General features: G+C 50.8%; 1 protein-coding gene across 5 annotated transcripts; it reads left to right on the top strand.

Moving 5' to 3' along the window:
* Window positions 1-625: 625 nt before the first annotated feature.
* IL1RN (interleukin 1 receptor antagonist) lies at window positions 626-15,847 on the top strand. Of its 5 annotated transcripts, XM_067704410.1 has the most exons (6): window positions 626-643; window positions 777-937; window positions 9,487-9,538; window positions 11,970-12,058; window positions 13,170-13,282; window positions 14,494-15,847. In XM_067704410.1, the coding sequence occupies exons 2-6, from the start codon at window positions 925-927 to the stop codon at window positions 14,707-14,709; spliced, it is 483 nt and encodes a 160-aa protein (XP_067560511.1). In that variant the 5' UTR covers window positions 626-643; window positions 777-924; the 3' UTR covers window positions 14,710-15,847. The 5 variants fall into 5 exon arrangements, with proteins under 5 accessions (XP_067560511.1, XP_067560510.1, XP_067560513.1 ...); XM_067704409.1 differs by lacking the exon at window positions 626-643 and having other exon boundaries at window positions 710-937; XM_067704412.1 differs by lacking the exons at window positions 626-643; window positions 777-937 and adding an exon at window positions 2,832-2,980.
* Window positions 15,848-16,341: the final 494 nt, after the last annotated feature.

The raw sequence follows: 16,341 nt of genomic DNA on the forward strand, positions 1-16,341 counted from the left end.
GAAGCTAACGAGCAGGTCAGTTCTGAATGGCAAAGAGGAAGAGAGGGTTGAGAACACAGAATCTTTCAGAGAAGGTGGGGAGAGAGTATCTGACCTCAAAGACAGCATCATGCCAGGGTTGGGCACGGGGCCTGAGGGTAACTGGAGGAGGGGACGCATACCCTCTGCTCCCCAAGCCAAGCCCCAACCACATGGGCCACAATCCAACCATGATGATCCCACCCAAGGGCCTTTGTGCTTGCTGTTCTTCCACCTGGAACACTCCTCCCCTTTCTTAATCATTCAGGTCTCAGCTCAAATATCACCTCAGAGAGACTTCCCCTGGCCACTTTCCCTAAAATCGCACCCACCCCACGTCCCTTGAAAACCTCACGTCTCTTCTTTCCCCTCTAGCACTTCCTGCCATGTGAAGTTAGTTCGTTTGTTTCTTGTCTGCCTTCCCCTTAGAACATCAGGGAGCTTCTGTGGCTTTCCCCCGAGGCCCAGAAAAGAACCTGGCACACAGGGTTAAGTCCACCCACGTTGTCTGGATGAAGGCGTGTACGCAGGCGCCAGCTGACGGTCGTTGGGTTTGGGTGGGCACGAAGGTCCAGCCCCACTAAGCCTGCTCAACCCCTCCCACGTGACCTCCAGTTTTATGCAGGTAAGAACCAGTTTGACTTCTGTTCGCCTGAGTCACCTTTCCGGAAGCTGGGCTTGCCCACCTCCTTGCGGTGGCCAGCCCTGCGTGGGTATGTGGGAAGGCAGGCTGGGGCTTCTCCTCTCATCCTTTTCAGGGAATCAAGAAGGAGGGAGCAGCTCTGCCCTGGGAGGCGTTGGTGGCATAGGTAGTGCCTGGCTGCTCTTCCTTCCTGTGCCAGCGCTCAGTCTGGAGCCAGAGGCTGGAAGACCTTGGAACACCTCGTCTTCTACCAGGCCCTCCCCATGGAAACCCATGGTAAGCTCCTTCCACTCCTATTTTTCCATCTGAAACATGGGACTGAAAAGTATTTGCTAAATGCTCTCAGACTCTGAAGAGTGAGCTTCAAGGGGAATGTCAAGGGCGTGGAGCTCCAGGCTTGTCTGGGAGACCTGGCCACTGTACAGACAACAGCCTCCATGGAGAGACCACGCAGATGCTCTGAGGCAGGGGCTGAGAGCCCCGTGCGTGCTGGATGAGCAGGTGAACTGAGGTGCAAAAACTGCTGTGCAAAAAATCTGGAAGCCCTTGGAGTCACTTGGGCATTTCCCACTGTTGATAGAGATGTGGAAAATTGGAGAACTGTTTCTGTAAAAAGAGAGAAAGGGCTTCCCTGGTGGCGCAGTGGTTGGGAGTCCGCCTGCCGATGCAGGGGACACGGGTTCGTGCCCCGGTCCGGGAAGATCCCACATGCCGCGGAGCGGCTGGGCCCGTGAGCCATGGCCGCTGAGCCTGCGCGTCCGGAGCCTGTGCTCCACAACAGGAGAGGCCACGACAGTGAGAGGCCCGTGTACTGCAAAAAAAAAAAAAAAAAAGAGAGAGAAAGAACAGTGTGAGCTAAATGAGAAATACTAATAGAACCTGGTCCTCAACCATAGATCTGAGGGGTAATAGGGAAGGGTAGGGACGGTGGAGAATTAGGGGTTGTCACTAGTCAGTTCCACAGGTGGGTTTTTCCATGAGAATGCAGGCCCAAGTGACCAGAATTTCTCATTTTTCTTCTTTTTTTTTCCCCGCACCATGTGGCATGTGGGATCTTAGTTCCCCAACCAGAGATGGGACCTGCGCCCCCTGCAGTGGAAGCCCAGAGTCTTAACCACTGGACCACCAGGGAAGTCCCAAAACTTCTCATTTTTCAAAAAGAATCAGATATTCTGATTTTGTGATGTGTAGCATTCTGATTAAATAAAACAATAAAGTGAGAAAATAAAATATTTAATCTATGAGCTACTGGCTTGCAACCTCTGGTTAAGTAAGATACATGAGGGGCAGAGAAAAGATCTTAAGGATGGTGGTCTGAAGGTCCAGTTTTTAATTCTAAGTTGGCCTCTAATGGGTAAATTATTACTCCCACCTGGGTCTCACTTTCCTCAATGTCGAGAGGAGGCTGGCAAACTCGGGGTTTCAAGGACACAGTAATAACTAATACTTCCACAGTGCTTACTACAAGCTGGGCATTCTGCTGAACTATTTACATGGTTTACTTCATTTAATTCTCACAATAACCATATGAGGAAGGACTATTATGGTTCACATTTTCAGAAGAGGAAACTGGGGCACAGAAGGTTAAATAATTTGCCAAAGGCCAGACAGCCAGTATAAGCGGAGGAGCTGGGCTTGACAACAGACAGTCTGTCTCCAAACCACTGGATATACTCTAGGGGTATGGAGACCAAATGAGATCAGGAAGCAAGAAGTGCATTTAGACCACAGCAGTGATTCCAGAAGCAGCAAACCTTCACCCTTCCCCCAGCGGGTGTAACAGTCTCCAGTGGGGTGCGGTAAACTGTTAACCCATGGTCTTCTGTAGTTTTCAAATGTGTAAGGGAAGATGTAACTCTCAGAACCAGACAGTGATATGCTGTGAAGGAATCACTATACTTATAAAAGGTTCATTCCAAAATATTTTAAACTGGCACATAGTAGGTGCTAAATAAAGTGTATAACTTGAACTGGATTGAATTCAGGAGACAATTGCATGTAAGTCCAGTGAAGACACCATGTCTCCTGGGAGGAGGAACCACATTCTCCATCTAACGTCAGGAACATGGGTGGTACCACTGACGCCAACCAGAGAACGGGGATCTGAGAAGAGAGAACTCAATGAGATTCATGGTTTGACAGAAGAGCCGGGAAAGTGAGGACAGAGACAGGATGAAGATGGAAGCACCCTGTGTGTATTCTGCATTATCCTGGACAAGCCATTTACCTCACTGGACCTCTGTTTCCTCTCTACACTGCTGACTTTATAGCTAATGTGTGTGAAGGAGGGGGAGGAGGTGAAGAAGTGACAATGAAAAGGTAAATCCTTTCTACAACCTAAGTTTTTTTGTGTGTGTGTGTGTGGTACGTGGGCCTCTCACTGTTGTGGCCTCTTCCGTTGCGGAGCACAGGCTCCGGACGCGCAGGCTCAGTGGCCATGGTTCACGGGCCCAGCCGCTCCGTGGCATGTGGGATCCTCCCAGACTGGGGCACGAACCTGTGTCCCCTGAATAGGCAGGTGGACTCTCAACCACTGTGCCACCAGGGAAGCCCACGACCTAAGTTTGAAAACAGTTTTAAGCTACTGAATGTTGACCATATCTTGATTACATAGTTGGGGGAAATTAAATATGAATGACTTAATTAAAAATTAACTTGATTAGAATGAGAGTGATTGATCAATATTATATCTGCTATAGTCTCTGTCCTTGAGTGGAAGACTTACTAAGGCTTTGGGGTCCTCTGGTGTGCTTTGCCTATATGTCTATTCATCTAATAAAATGGACAACATCTCTGCTACTGGGCTAATTGGCAAGGTACAATGATTGATAGTTAATTGTGCCTGCAATTTGCAGCACTAGCCATGAGATGGTGCCAGTACCTTCTAAGGGTTTGTATGATAAGGCAATCATCTGTTTTCCAGGGACTGAGGGGTTTCCTATGATGCAGGGCTTTCAGTATTAAAACCAAGAAAATCCTGGAAAAACTAGGGCAATTGGCCACCCTAGTCCATAACAAGGTAAAGAGGTTTCTTTTTAACCTATGTAAGGTCTTAGAATCATCTTTTCTTTACTAGCAAAATACTTCCTAAAATTTCCAGACAGTTATAGAATAAATCATTGCTCTATAAGATGTGAGTTCAAACCAAAAGGAACAGCATAAGAACAAATACAATTCTTGTTCCTGTGCTATCAAGCAGAGAAGAAAAGATGTCACCTGCCTCTCTGGCAGGACTGCAGTGTAGGAAGAACCGGCTTCAAATCCTGGCTCAGCCAGGATCTGGAGCAAGTGATTTAATCTTTCTGAACCTCGATTTCTTATTCTACAAAGTGAGTATAAGTATATCCCCGTCTTGAGACTGGGGGTACCTATACCTGCCTTGCACAGCTATATGAGGACTAAATAAGATCTGTATGAAAGCGTACGACACAGAGGCCGAAATACTGCAGGCAAGAAACAAGGTAGTCCCCTCCCCCAAGTTCCTGTCCTTCCCCTTCTCCTCCTGCCTGCGGAGAAGCTACCTTACAAAGCGAATCAGTCATCAAAGCCCAGAAGGCAAGAGTAAACACGTACCTTGGAAAAACATAAGATAAGTAGGTAAAATAATGGCTTTCAGCGCAGATCCCTATCAAAGCCAGAAACTGCTGGAACAAAGATCATCTTGGAGAACTCTGAACCTCAGAAAGGATTCACAGTGAGTTTACCATTTGTATCTGGGAGGAGAGCAAGCGTCTTGTAAAGCAGCAATCAATCGCAGTTGGCTTTATACACCGTCTCCTGACGTTTACCAGCCAGGACAGGCAACTCGGTCATTCCGACGGCTGCAGCTTGGTGGGCAGAGACGCCCAGGAGAACACCTGTCTCCAAGCCTGACCTGCTGCTATAGGGAGCTTTTAATAAACTAACGGATTTGGTTAAAATTGACTTGGCTGCCTGGAAGGGCAGGGTAGCTGGAGATCGACAAAGGGAAGACAGCAGATTATACTACGGGGGCCTGTATTGATCACCCTTTTTCCTCCTCTTTGTATTAATATATTTACTCATCTCTTGGAGAGAGTAACGGGAGCCTTTGTGCCATTATCTTAGTAAACATTTACAACGTTTGGACAACAGCACTGCCTGTATTGTGTGGTATGTGCTGTAACACTCAGGCATTCAAGAACTGGCTGAAGATTCTGAATATGGGATTTAGCCATTACAACGTAAGGTACACACCTGTCCACCCAAGCCTGTTGCTTAAGTGTTTCCCAGGGACACTTGGATGACAACAAATGCAGCTCCAAGAGGCACAGCTGGAAATGCACCAAGATGCATTGATGTTTCCTGATAAATGGGATTTATTGGTAGGGATTGTTTCCCGGGAGGGCGATGGGACCTGTGGGGTGAGCCATTTGGGCTGAGGAGGAGGAAATTTGGAGTTGGGAAAAGTGGGGACAATTTCTGTCTAGAAAGACGAAAGAACGCTCAAATCTCCCTGTCCCCTCAGGGTGCTGGAGCCAGGAAGAGCCCGTCTCTTCCCAACTTCACACTCAGTGATGTGGGTGGCTTGAAATCATCCGTGGTGGGCGTATCTACACCAGAGAAATTGGCAAATGCTACAAGTCAGAACTCCTTTTGGAGATCCCGCTGTCAACATGCACTGCCGAGATCAGGGTTACACCACTGCCCTGCTTTCAGGTTCAATCACCCCAAAACTTCTTCCAAGTCTAATCCACCTGGCCGCTGTTCCCCGGATGGTCTTAATAAAACAAATATGACAGTGTCACCCTCTGATTCAATTTTCTTTTAGATAAATTCCCTGCTCCTTGAAGGGGAACTAAAGGCCCCTCCTTCCCTGGTTCCTGCTCAACTTGTCAATCACGTCTTTGGGCAGACTCATGGGACTCGGGGGCGGGGGAAGATGCAGTTTATATTTTATCTCCCACTGAGTAGGAAGGCCCCCCCCCCCTCCACGACAACCCAGGTTTGGGCTGGGACCCTGGAGCGTGAAAAGTGAATGGAAATGAAGAAGTGAACAGAAATGGACTCTGGAGCATGAGAAGTGAACAGAAATGGATTTCCCAAAGCCCATTTCTGACTCATCTCAAGCCCTGTTTGGGTGAAGTCACCTGGGGCTGCCGTGCTCCTGGCCTCAGTGCCCAGAGAAAGCAAAAGTGAATTTTCTCTGGGTACATACAACATCATCCGGGGCCTCAGATCATTCCTACAGTTTTTGCTACACAGTGTCCAGCAGTTAATAACAAGTAGTCAGGCATACGCAAGACAATGTGTGTACCAGAGAAAACCAGACAGGAGAAGGAGACCCAGTGGGGATTCAAATAATGTAGTCAACAGGGGCAGCCTTTGTAAGAACCCTGAATGAAGAATAGCATCAAGGGTGTAAAGGACAAGATTGCAATTTCTGGCAGAGAACTAGAAATTCTACAAAAAAGGAAGCACATGGAAATCCTAGAACTGAAAGATGCCATTAACTGAAATTGAGAAAGAGCTCGCATGTATTGAACACTTCCTATGTGGGCAGACTGCACTGAACACTTTACTGGCAACAACAATGAAGATTCACCCACGTGGTCTCCATGGAGCCTGTCTCGTGTCACTCCTAGGACCCGGACTTAGCCTGGCTGTCCTGTTTCCCTTCAAGTGGGCCTTAGTCATTTCTGCTGTCACCGGTGTCTAGCAGGGCAGGGCTCGGCACGTAGCAGGTACCAGTATAGCTGTGATGCCTGGTGCCCGGGGAAAGCACAGGGTGCTGACTGGGAAGCAGAGTTCACTCCATGGCGTGGTCATTAAGCTTAATTCGGAAAGCAGAGTGACGAGTGAGCACTAGAAGGGAGAATACGTTTAGTTAGAGATGTCCCGTGGGTGGGCAGACATCACAGGGACACCAACTGATTTGATGGGACAGAGCAAAGAGTGGAATTGTGGCCAGAAGCGTGAGGAAAGGGAGGAGATTCTCCTCCCCACTTACTTCCTCCCCTGCCCACTCTTGTTTCCCCCTCACCCCGCCACAGGAGTGAATCCCTCCCCTCTGGAGCCAAGCGGGCTTGTTGGGCATGTGGACGGGGATCAGGGCATTGTGACTGTCCCCTCCCACTCTACCTGGGGTGATGAATCAGACATCATACCTCCCTATTGTTTAAGTAGTTCCTACGTGCCGAGGACAGGGCTAAATACATCGTGTGCAAAATGTCTCCATCCTCAAAGCAACCCGTGACAAGGCTTCCTTCTATTATTAGCCCCATCTAATGGATAACGAAACTGAGACTTGGAGAGTTCCGGCATGTTGTCTGGGTGGCCCAGCTCATAACTGACACAGGAGAATGCAGCCCGAAATTGGCCTGGCCCCAGGGACTCCCGCCCCCATGTCCAGAAAGACTCGTCAGGCCACAGAAGGAAAAAGATACAGATCTAGGAGATGGGGTTGGGTGGGTGGGGAACCCAGGGCCTCTGCTCTCAGGGAGAAACCTGTCTCTTAGAATTTGGGCTGGGAACGGAGGAACATTTACCCAGGCACTGCAGTGTGGGCAGGACCTTGACCCCTTGGTCTCACCGTGGCAAGTCACTGCTTTTCTTCAGTATGTAAGGATAATTTTTTTTTTTTTTTTGCCGTGCCGCATGGCATACGGGATCTTAGTTTCCTGACCAGGGATCGGACCCGTGCCCCCTGGAGTGGAAGCACAGAGCCCTAACCACTGGACTGACAAGGAATTCCCTTTAAGGACAATTTTTGAGTGATGCTGGTTTAACAGTCAAGGAGTACTTCATAAGTAGCCTAAGAAAGACAAGTAGGAGAGAACTTATCCTGGGAGGTGGCAAGCTGCCTTGTTCCCTTACAGCAGGTGTGATGACCAAGGTATGCACCCGGTGATTCATAAGTGTTCCAGAAGTTATAAACCCCAATTCAGCAAATACTGGAAGTGACGAATAACCAAGTAGGTTCATACACATCGCCTCCTTCAGCCAGCCCCCCCAAAACAAACAAAAACAATCGACCCCCCAATACAGCCCTCGAAGGTAGACATTATTTCTTACATGTGTTTCAAAGGTGAGTAGGAGCCCTCAAGGTCGCACAGCTTGTGAGAACAGAGCAGGAGATGTGCCTACGTGCCGTTTTGTCCTACTCAGGGAGGTGACAATTTTTGCAGAAATGTTTCACTTACTCTGGAAGAGGAGCTCATTAACGATCTGAGAAATTCATTCGCAAACTTCCTCTTTAAAAAATTTTTTTATCGAGGTATAATTGACATATTACATTACGTGAGTTTCAGATGTACAACATAGTTATACAATTATATTTTTTGCTTGTGATGAGAACTTTTAAGATCCACTCTCTTAGTAACTTTCAAATATGCAGTGGACCCTACCTCTCTGACAGATTTTACCCTCATTTGGACACAGCCTCTGATTGGTTGGTTGAAAATAAAGTCAGACTCCTGCTGTAATAGGAGACCCCTGGGTGGGAGTCAGGAGACCTGGATTTCTGGCTACACCTTTGCCATGGAAGAGCTGTGTGACCTTGGGCAGGTGCCCTCCCCTCTCTGGGTCTTTCTGGGTCTTCTTCAGAAACAGTGCTGGGGTGAGGTAGAATGATGCTGAGTGCCCATCCGGTCCTCAAAGGCTACAGTCTGTGCTTCTGCACTAGCGTTACATTCTCCTACCATTTAGATCATGTAGGACCCGCTTCACCTCTTTTCTGTCCATTAATAGGAATATACTTTCTTTTTTCCTAACTGTCTAGAATGTAGTAAGAAAGGAAGTGAATGTTTCTGAGTGCTCACTATGAACCAGAACTTTTGCCTTCCAACCAACCTTCCTTCCTCCCTTCCTTCCGTCCTCCCGTCCTCGTACCTATGAGAATGACATAATCAACCTCATTCTGAGCGTGAGGAGAGAGAAGCAGAGACCCAGATACGTGACTTGTTCCAGGTCACACAGGTGGCAAACGGCGAGTGCTAGAGGTAGATTTTTGGATTCATTTCCGTCCCACGCTGAGTTCACCCCATTTTCCCAAGACCATAACTTCAAAGACGTCGATAACAGGAATAGGGTTGGTTTCAAAGCCCCTCTCAGGAAGTTGACTCTAAAGCAGGAGGCAGCAAACTTCAGGCCAAATCCAGCCACCACCTGTTTTTTGTAAATAAAGTTGTATTGGAGCACAATTAAATTAGCTTGCTGGTGTACAGATCGTCCAAGGCTGCTTTTCAGCTACGAGAGCCGAGTTGGGTAATGATGACGTGCGGCCCTGCAAATTCTAAAATGTTTGCTATTTGGTCCTTAACAGAATGTTTGCCAGCGCCTGGTCCAGAGTCCAGCAAGGCCGTCCCGCCTTCAAAGAACACAAAGTGACCTGAGTCTGTCAGGGGTCCTGGGAGCCCTGCCACCCGACTTCTTAGGAAAGGGGGATGTTTCTACTCAAACCTGTTTTTGCAACGTCTCAGGATACCTGTCGGGCAGACGAAGGGCTTTGGTTTTCAGTGTGCTCTTATTCCCAGGAACTCCGTGAAGGGGAAATAAAAATCTCAATTTTGGGGAAATTGCACAGAGGAAAAGGGGAGGGAATGGGTTACAACATCCCATTGCGACACTCAGCAGGGCTGAAAGTGACAACGGCAAGGTTTCTCGTTTTGAAAATGTGAGGGCGTTTCCGTTTCTCACAGTGGGACAGGGTGGCCGCAGCCTGGTCTTGGTGAGGGACTATTTTCTTTATAAGCAGCTCCTCTGGGTCTGAAATGGCAGTCTCCCATTGCCTTGTGGTCACAGGATGGAAGTCTGCAGGTGTCACCACGGTTACCTAATCTCTCTCCTCCTTTTCCTGTTCCATTCAGAGACAGCCTGCTATCCCCTGGGAAAGAGACCCTGCGAGATGCAAGCCTTCAGGTAAGGCCGACCCAGAGGAGGTGGGGCTGGACGGGTAGAAAATGGAGAAAGAACAGAGAGCCATCTGTGGCTGCCAGGTTGCATGAGGTTTGGGCTGGAAAGGGATGCTCGTTATTCAAGTAAGAGGTTGCCACATCCGCGGTCTTCGGGACTTGTATTTCAAAATATCCCAGATGTGTGAAGCTTGGCTGGAGGCCTGGCGGACTCTCCCAGAGACCCTGGCAACTTGGTGACAGACACGTGCCCAGGAGCCACGCTGGGGTTTGGGACCGGCAGAACATGCTAGGCAAAGAGGCAGAGAGGGGCGCTGTGGGCAGGGCACAGCCCAGAGTTCCAGACTGACTGTTAACAGTGCCTGTCTGTGTTGATATATCAGAGGGTCCCGCTCCCCTGGGACCTCAGTTTCCCCATCTGTGACATGGGGTTAATGCTAACCCTGCCTGCATTACAGGGTCGATGTGAAGGTCAAATGCACGGATAACAGCATGACGATGTTTTGTGAGCAGTAAAGCGCCTGGCAACGATTACGCTTATTAAAAATTAGGTCAGGGACTTTGTGAGATGTCATCATTCCTGGCTGTAAAAATAGCAGGCTGTGATGCTGATAAAAACAGAACACTGTCCGAGTGCGGCCTCTGGGCCAGGATGTCCCAGGACGTGTCAGGGTGATCTCACCCTCCAGCTCTGAGTTTCTCTTGCCTGAGGCTACGGGACGCTGTGTGCCTGTGTGTGTTCCAGAGAAGTCCCTCCCCCAGGGGTCTGCCTCTGTCTCCTCCCATAGGCTGGGAGCTCTAGGAGATGCTCCAGGGATGTTTAATCCCTTCAGATGGGATTCAGCTCATCCAGGAGCTAAGCATAATCACAAAAGGTCAAATGCTCACTCGTGCCAGGAATTTTACAGTTTGCCTGACCCCCTCTCATTGGGCTCAGGGGCTCGTCACAGCCACCTGCTGAGGTGGGTGCTGCTAGCCCCCTCTCACAGGTGAGGAGATGAAGCACAGGTCCAAGGTCAGGCTGGTGGGCGGCAGGGAGTAGAGGGTCCGCGTCGTGGCTGGGGCTCTGTTTACTGCATCTCACCGCTGCAAGCCCTGCTCTCAGCCGGAGGGGTCCTTCACCAAGAAGAAAAAACTGGAAGCCAGAAACAGGCCATGGGGTGAGCTGGAGGGGAAGCTGACTTGTCCCTGGGGACAGCGGCCCCTGACAGACCCAGAACAGGCCACTGGCCAATAGAGGACAGGCTCTGGGGACAGACCTCCACGGTCTAAGGCTTGGAGGGAGTTAGCTGCAAGGGACTCTGACCCTCGAAACTTCTAACCCTGTGCCGTGTGGGCCACTAGTCTTGGATGAATCTTAAAATTTACATTTAAATTCATAAAAAGAGAAGAAAGTAAAAAATCCAGACCCTTGGTCGCATTACGTTTCAAGAGCTCAATAGCTGCATGTGGCTGGTGGCTGCCATATTGGATGGTGCAGACAGAACATTTCTGCACCCACGAAGTTCTGTTGATGGTGTTACCCTAGAGCCTGCTTTGCTGAAGTAGAAGGTGGCTGCCCTGAGAACTTGAGCATAAGGAGCAAGGTAAAGAAAGGGGTAGGAGCTTCCCTGGTGGCGCAGTGGTTGGGAGTCCGCCTGCTGATGCAGGGGACAAGGGTTCGTGCCCCGGTCCGGGAAGATCCCACATGCCGCGGAGCGGCTGGGCCCGTGGGCCATGGCCGCTGAGCCTGCCTGTCCGGAGCCTGTGCTCCGCAACAGGAGAGGCCACAACAGTGAGAGGCCTGCATACCGCAAAAAAAAAAAAAAAAAAAAAAGAGAGAGGGATAGAATGCAGGCCCACAGCTCACCAGCTGTGGGGGTTGGGCCTCTTTTGGTTTTTTTCATATTCAAAATATATTTCTTATTTAAAATATTTTTAAGTTGTTACTTATTTTATTTTTTGTTGACTATTTTATTTTACTTTTTAAATTTTTATTGGAGTATAGTTGGTTTACAATGTTGTGTTAGTTTCAGGTGTACAGCAGAGTGAATCAGTTATACATATACATATATCCACTCTTTTTTTTTTTGCGGTACGAGGGCCTCTCACTGTTGTGGCCTCTCCCGTTGCGGAGCAAAGGTTCTGGACGCGCAGGCTCAGCGGCCGTGGCTCACGGGCCCAGCCGCTCTGCGGCACGTGGGATCCTCCTGGACCGGGGCACGAACCCGTGTCCCCTGCATCGGCAGGCAGACCCTCAACAACTGCACCACCAGGGAAACCCTATATCCACTCTTTTAACCAGGGTTGAGCTCAGTCTCCACATCCATGATACGGGTGTGCTGAATTCCACACCCCAGGCAGAAGGTTGGACGCAGATTCCGCAAAGTCTGGGGAACACAGGAAGGGGCTGGGCACATAGAAACTGTCCACTACAGCTAGATTCTTCTGCTTTTCAGAATCTGGGATGTCAACCAGAAGACCTTCTACCTGAGAAATAACCAGCTAGTTGCTGGATACTTGCAAGGACCAAATACTAAATTGGAAGGTGAGTGGTTGCAAGGAAGGCCAATGTGATGTGGGCACTGGTCACATTGCCTGGGGTCTGCAGCCTTGTGGCCCAACCTTGGGAACTTTAGGTGTGATGTCCTAAACGCTGCTGGCTCTTTGTGGCCAAGTTTGAAGCTGGAGAGGCCTGGCCACTGAAGGACACGTACAAGCACAGCCTCAAGAAGGCAGAGATGGGTGGAGTCTTGGTTGGGAGCTACCACCTACAGGCACCGTGGTCCCAGGGGGGGAGGTATGGCCCAGGAGGCAAGCTCAGCCCTTTCCTTCCTCTGGTGCCTAGAAAGCCCCCGTGTTCCTGTGTGATCAGACTCTCACTCCCACCCAAAAGTCATACACCATCAACACGGCTGGGTTATGTCCCTTAATCACGGACACCACACTCAGTCATGTTCCAGATCCATGTCAAACTGGATGAACTTGAACAAGTTTCACCCACTCTGTTCCTCAGTTTTCCCTTTAGTGAAAGAAGAGCAGTTGGATGATGGGACGTGGGATTCTTTCAGCACCGGCCCTCTAGGCTGTTTTCACGTCCCCGTTGGCTGGCTTGGCGTCGTAGGATGGCGTTATCCCCATGCCCTTGTCCTCTGTCCCCGTCTCACTCTTAAAGGGTGTGAGACCCACCTTTCCTGTCCTTTTGGTAATTCTCCTAATGAGGACACAGAGAGGCTGAGATGTTCACTCCCTCACGAGGGCATGGAGACCACCGAGGGGAAGAGGCGGGTTCAGAGTCACCCAGGCTCCTGTGGACCAAGCCCTGCGCCCCACTCATGACCTCGTGTGCTGTTTTCCCTGCCCATGGGCAGCACACCTGTTGACCTAGAGCGCAGGGGTCCTGGGGAAGGGAGGGAAGGATAGAAATCACCCGGAGCAGATTCTAGGTGCCTTGGACCTTGAGGGGTAGCTAGCTAGTGTGCTTGGTTTGATCTTCTGTTGGGATGCAGACCAGGAAGGGGGGCCCTTGCTGTCCTTCTGACCTTGGGGTTTTACTTAAGGGGCTGGAAGAATCCCCGGGGAGAGTCCAGCCTGCCGTGTCTTCGTCATCTGTGCCTCCTCTTCTTTACAACCCGAACTTCCCCTTTGTCCTTCCCCAGAGAAGATAGACGTGGTGCCCATCGAGCCCCATGCTATGTTCCTGGGAATCCACGGGGGGAAGCTGTGCCTGGCCTGTGTCAAGTCTGGTGATGAGATCAAGCTCGGGTTGGAGGTAAGGACCGTCTCAGATTAACGAACACCTCAAACTCGGTGGCTTAAAACAAGCACAATGGGTTCTTTCTCGTGATTCTGTGGGTTGACTAGGATCAGCTGGGCAGTTCTGTGCCACGTGCTATAGCTGGGGTCCGTGCTCCAGGCTCTCTCCCCACGGGGTCTCTCTGAGTTCAGCTGCCCTCTTGAACTTCCTTATGACACGAGTGCTGGCTTCCAAGAGGGATTACTCCAAAAAGACAAACCTCAATGTGCAAACGCTTATTAAACTTTTGCTTGTATCATACCACTAATGTCGCACTAACCAAAGCCAGTCAGGTGGCCAAGCCTAGCCTCGACGAGGGAGGGGACTACCAGGGTGTGGACACCAGGAGGCATGGCTCCTTTAGGGACCTCAATCTCGGTATGCTGCTGTCTTGCCCAAGGGTCCCCAGCCCACTTGGACTTGCCCTCTTTCGGTAAAGCCAACCTTTGGGACCATTCTCTTCCAACCCTTATCTACTCAAACCCATGAGCTGGCATCCCATCCAAGACCCTGTACTCCCGTGCAATATTTCTTATCTTTGCGGTGGGGTGGGGGGTGAAGCATGCCGTGTGGCTTGCAGGATCTCAGTTCCCAGACCTGGGATTGAACCCGAGCCATGGCAGTGAAAGCCTGGAATCCTAACCATTAGGGCACCAGGGAAATCCCCTGTGCAAATCAATGGGCTACTCAGCCCTGGGAAAAGAGGGCTTTGTATCAGGGGATTGTTGGATAAAATCTCAACTCAGATTGTGAGTGGCCGTAACTATGGCACTGTCCCTTCTGTCCGCTAGTGGACAGACACTTTATTGGAGCGGGGCTGCCTGCTCTGTGTGGCGCTGGAGTGACCACGATAATGCGGTAACGTCTCGCATGGACTGCGATACCCGGCCCACCTTGTCCACTGCTCCCTCTCTTGGAGGTGCAGACACAACAGACCGCCAGCCTCCACAGGCCTTGGCCTCTGCTGATGGTACCATGTGTTCCCCAAACATATTGGCCAAGGGCTGGAGTGACCAGATTTCCCCGAATCAAGGTGTAACCGTGGGACAGCCTCCTTGTGTCACAAGACCCGGGACGCTGGGTGTCCTGCCATGGTCTTTGGGCCAGCATTTCTCCGTGGGCAGTCACGGGGCCAGGTCCTGGGGGCTGGGGTACAAGGACCTCTCTGCTCTTTCCTTGGCCCCCAGCCGGTAAACATCACTGACCTGAACAGCAGCAAGGAGGAGGACAAGCGCTTCGCCTTCATCCGCTCCGACAGCGGGCCCACCACCAGCTTTGAGTCGGCCGCCTGCCCCGGCTGGTTCCTCTGTACCGCGCTGGAGACCGACCAGCCCGTGGGCCTCACCAATACGCCTCAAGATGCTGTCCAGGTCACCAAGTTCTACTTCCAGCAGGACCAGTAGCGGTGCTGTTCAGCATCCCTTGCCCCCCACTCCCAGCACATCTATGACTCCAGAGATGTCTCTCCCTCCCACCCGGGGGCTTGCCATGGTTGCAGTGAGCGCTCAGCAGGGCAGCCTTGGCCGGGGGCGGGGGCAGCCCTCGGAAGGAGGTACGAGAGCCCTGGGAACAGCCTCCTCTACTTACCCAGCCTCTACGAGGCCTCCGCCAGGTCTTTCTAAAGTGCACATGGGATCACGGCCCCGATCAAAGCCCTCAGGGTCGCCTGTACCTTCAGGGTAAAGTCCAGGCGCCCTGGCCAGCCCCAGCCCCTCCCTCACTTCCCTTCCAGGCCCCAGAGCCCGCAGGCCACTCGCTGACCTGCCCCCAAGGGGCTCCCATTCCGCTCTTTGCAAACTGGTACTTTTCCAGGGGCAAGAGTTTCAGGCTCTGTGGCAAAATGGAAAACAAGCGTTTCCTGTTTTTTTTTGTTTTTTTTTTCATTAAGCCAGCTTTGAGAGAGAGTCCTTTATTTGGAGATGATGTCCTTTCTGGAAGGGGGGTGGAAGATTAAAATATCCCCTTGTTTAGGAAATGATGGTGAAAGGAGGTGATAGCTTTTCCTCTTTGTCTTTCTTGTTTTTGTGATGCCCTGACCTGTAAAAATGAAAAGTTAGTGGACTAGGTTGGTCCCCTAGTGTTTTTCTTTCTGGAACATTCCTATAAGTCTAGACCGCCCCCGGGCCCAGGCCCCGAGCACCGTGTCCACTGCAGACCTCCTGCAGCTGCCTGCAGTGCTGTCCCCTTCCCTGCCCTCCCGTCAGAATCCCCCAGCTCCCAAGACACAGCACAAATGTGGCTTCTCCGGACCTCCCGGGAGGAATGAATCGCTCCTTGACCATTTTAGCACTTCCGACACCCTGAGACTTGTTTGGAAGATGTTGTGCCTCTGTCTGTCTCCCCACCATCCTGTGAGCCCCTGAGAGCAGGGACCTTGACCCGCCCCCCCCATGTCTTAGGTCTCTGCAGGGCCAAGCACATGGCCTGGCCCTCAGTAGGTGCCCTCAGTGAACGTGTGTTGTATGTGTTGAGTGGAAAGTTTCCTACTCCCTGTGACCTGAGCTTTGTTTTACAATAAAACCTTGAAAACTTGAAAACTCATCTACTTTGCTGGCTGTGTCCATGGCCTTGCCGGGCTTGGGGCAAAGAGAACTGGAAAACGGGGGCGGGGTGGAATGTCGAGCGACAGGCCTTTCAAACCCTGGGGCCGGGCCTGGGTGTCTCTCCTCTGAGTCCTTTCCTCCTTGGGCCTCGCTCTCCTCGAATAACAGGAGAGCAAAGCTCTCTGCCAGGAAGGTGTGCAGCACCATCGTCCACAACAGCCTCCAACTGGAAACAACCCAACCCCCCAGACCAGAAGAATGAACACGTAAACCGTGTACGTTCGTACATACAAGGTAACGCTCGACAGCGAAGAGAATGGATAAACCACCATTGGCTGCAGCCACAAGACGGATGAATCTTACAAACACCTTGTGGGCTTCAAGGATCCCCAAAGCATGCGTAGAGCACGATTCCAGTTACAGACAGTTTAAAACAGGCAGATGGAACCGTCGTGGGGAGGGATGCAGAGACACAGAGAACAGCAAGGACGC

The sequence above is a fragment of the Pseudorca crassidens genome, chromosome 14 (genome assembly GCF_039906515.1).
Source record: "Pseudorca crassidens isolate mPseCra1 chromosome 14, mPseCra1.hap1, whole genome shotgun sequence".
Taxonomy (NCBI): domain Eukaryota; kingdom Metazoa; phylum Chordata; class Mammalia; order Artiodactyla; family Delphinidae; genus Pseudorca; species Pseudorca crassidens.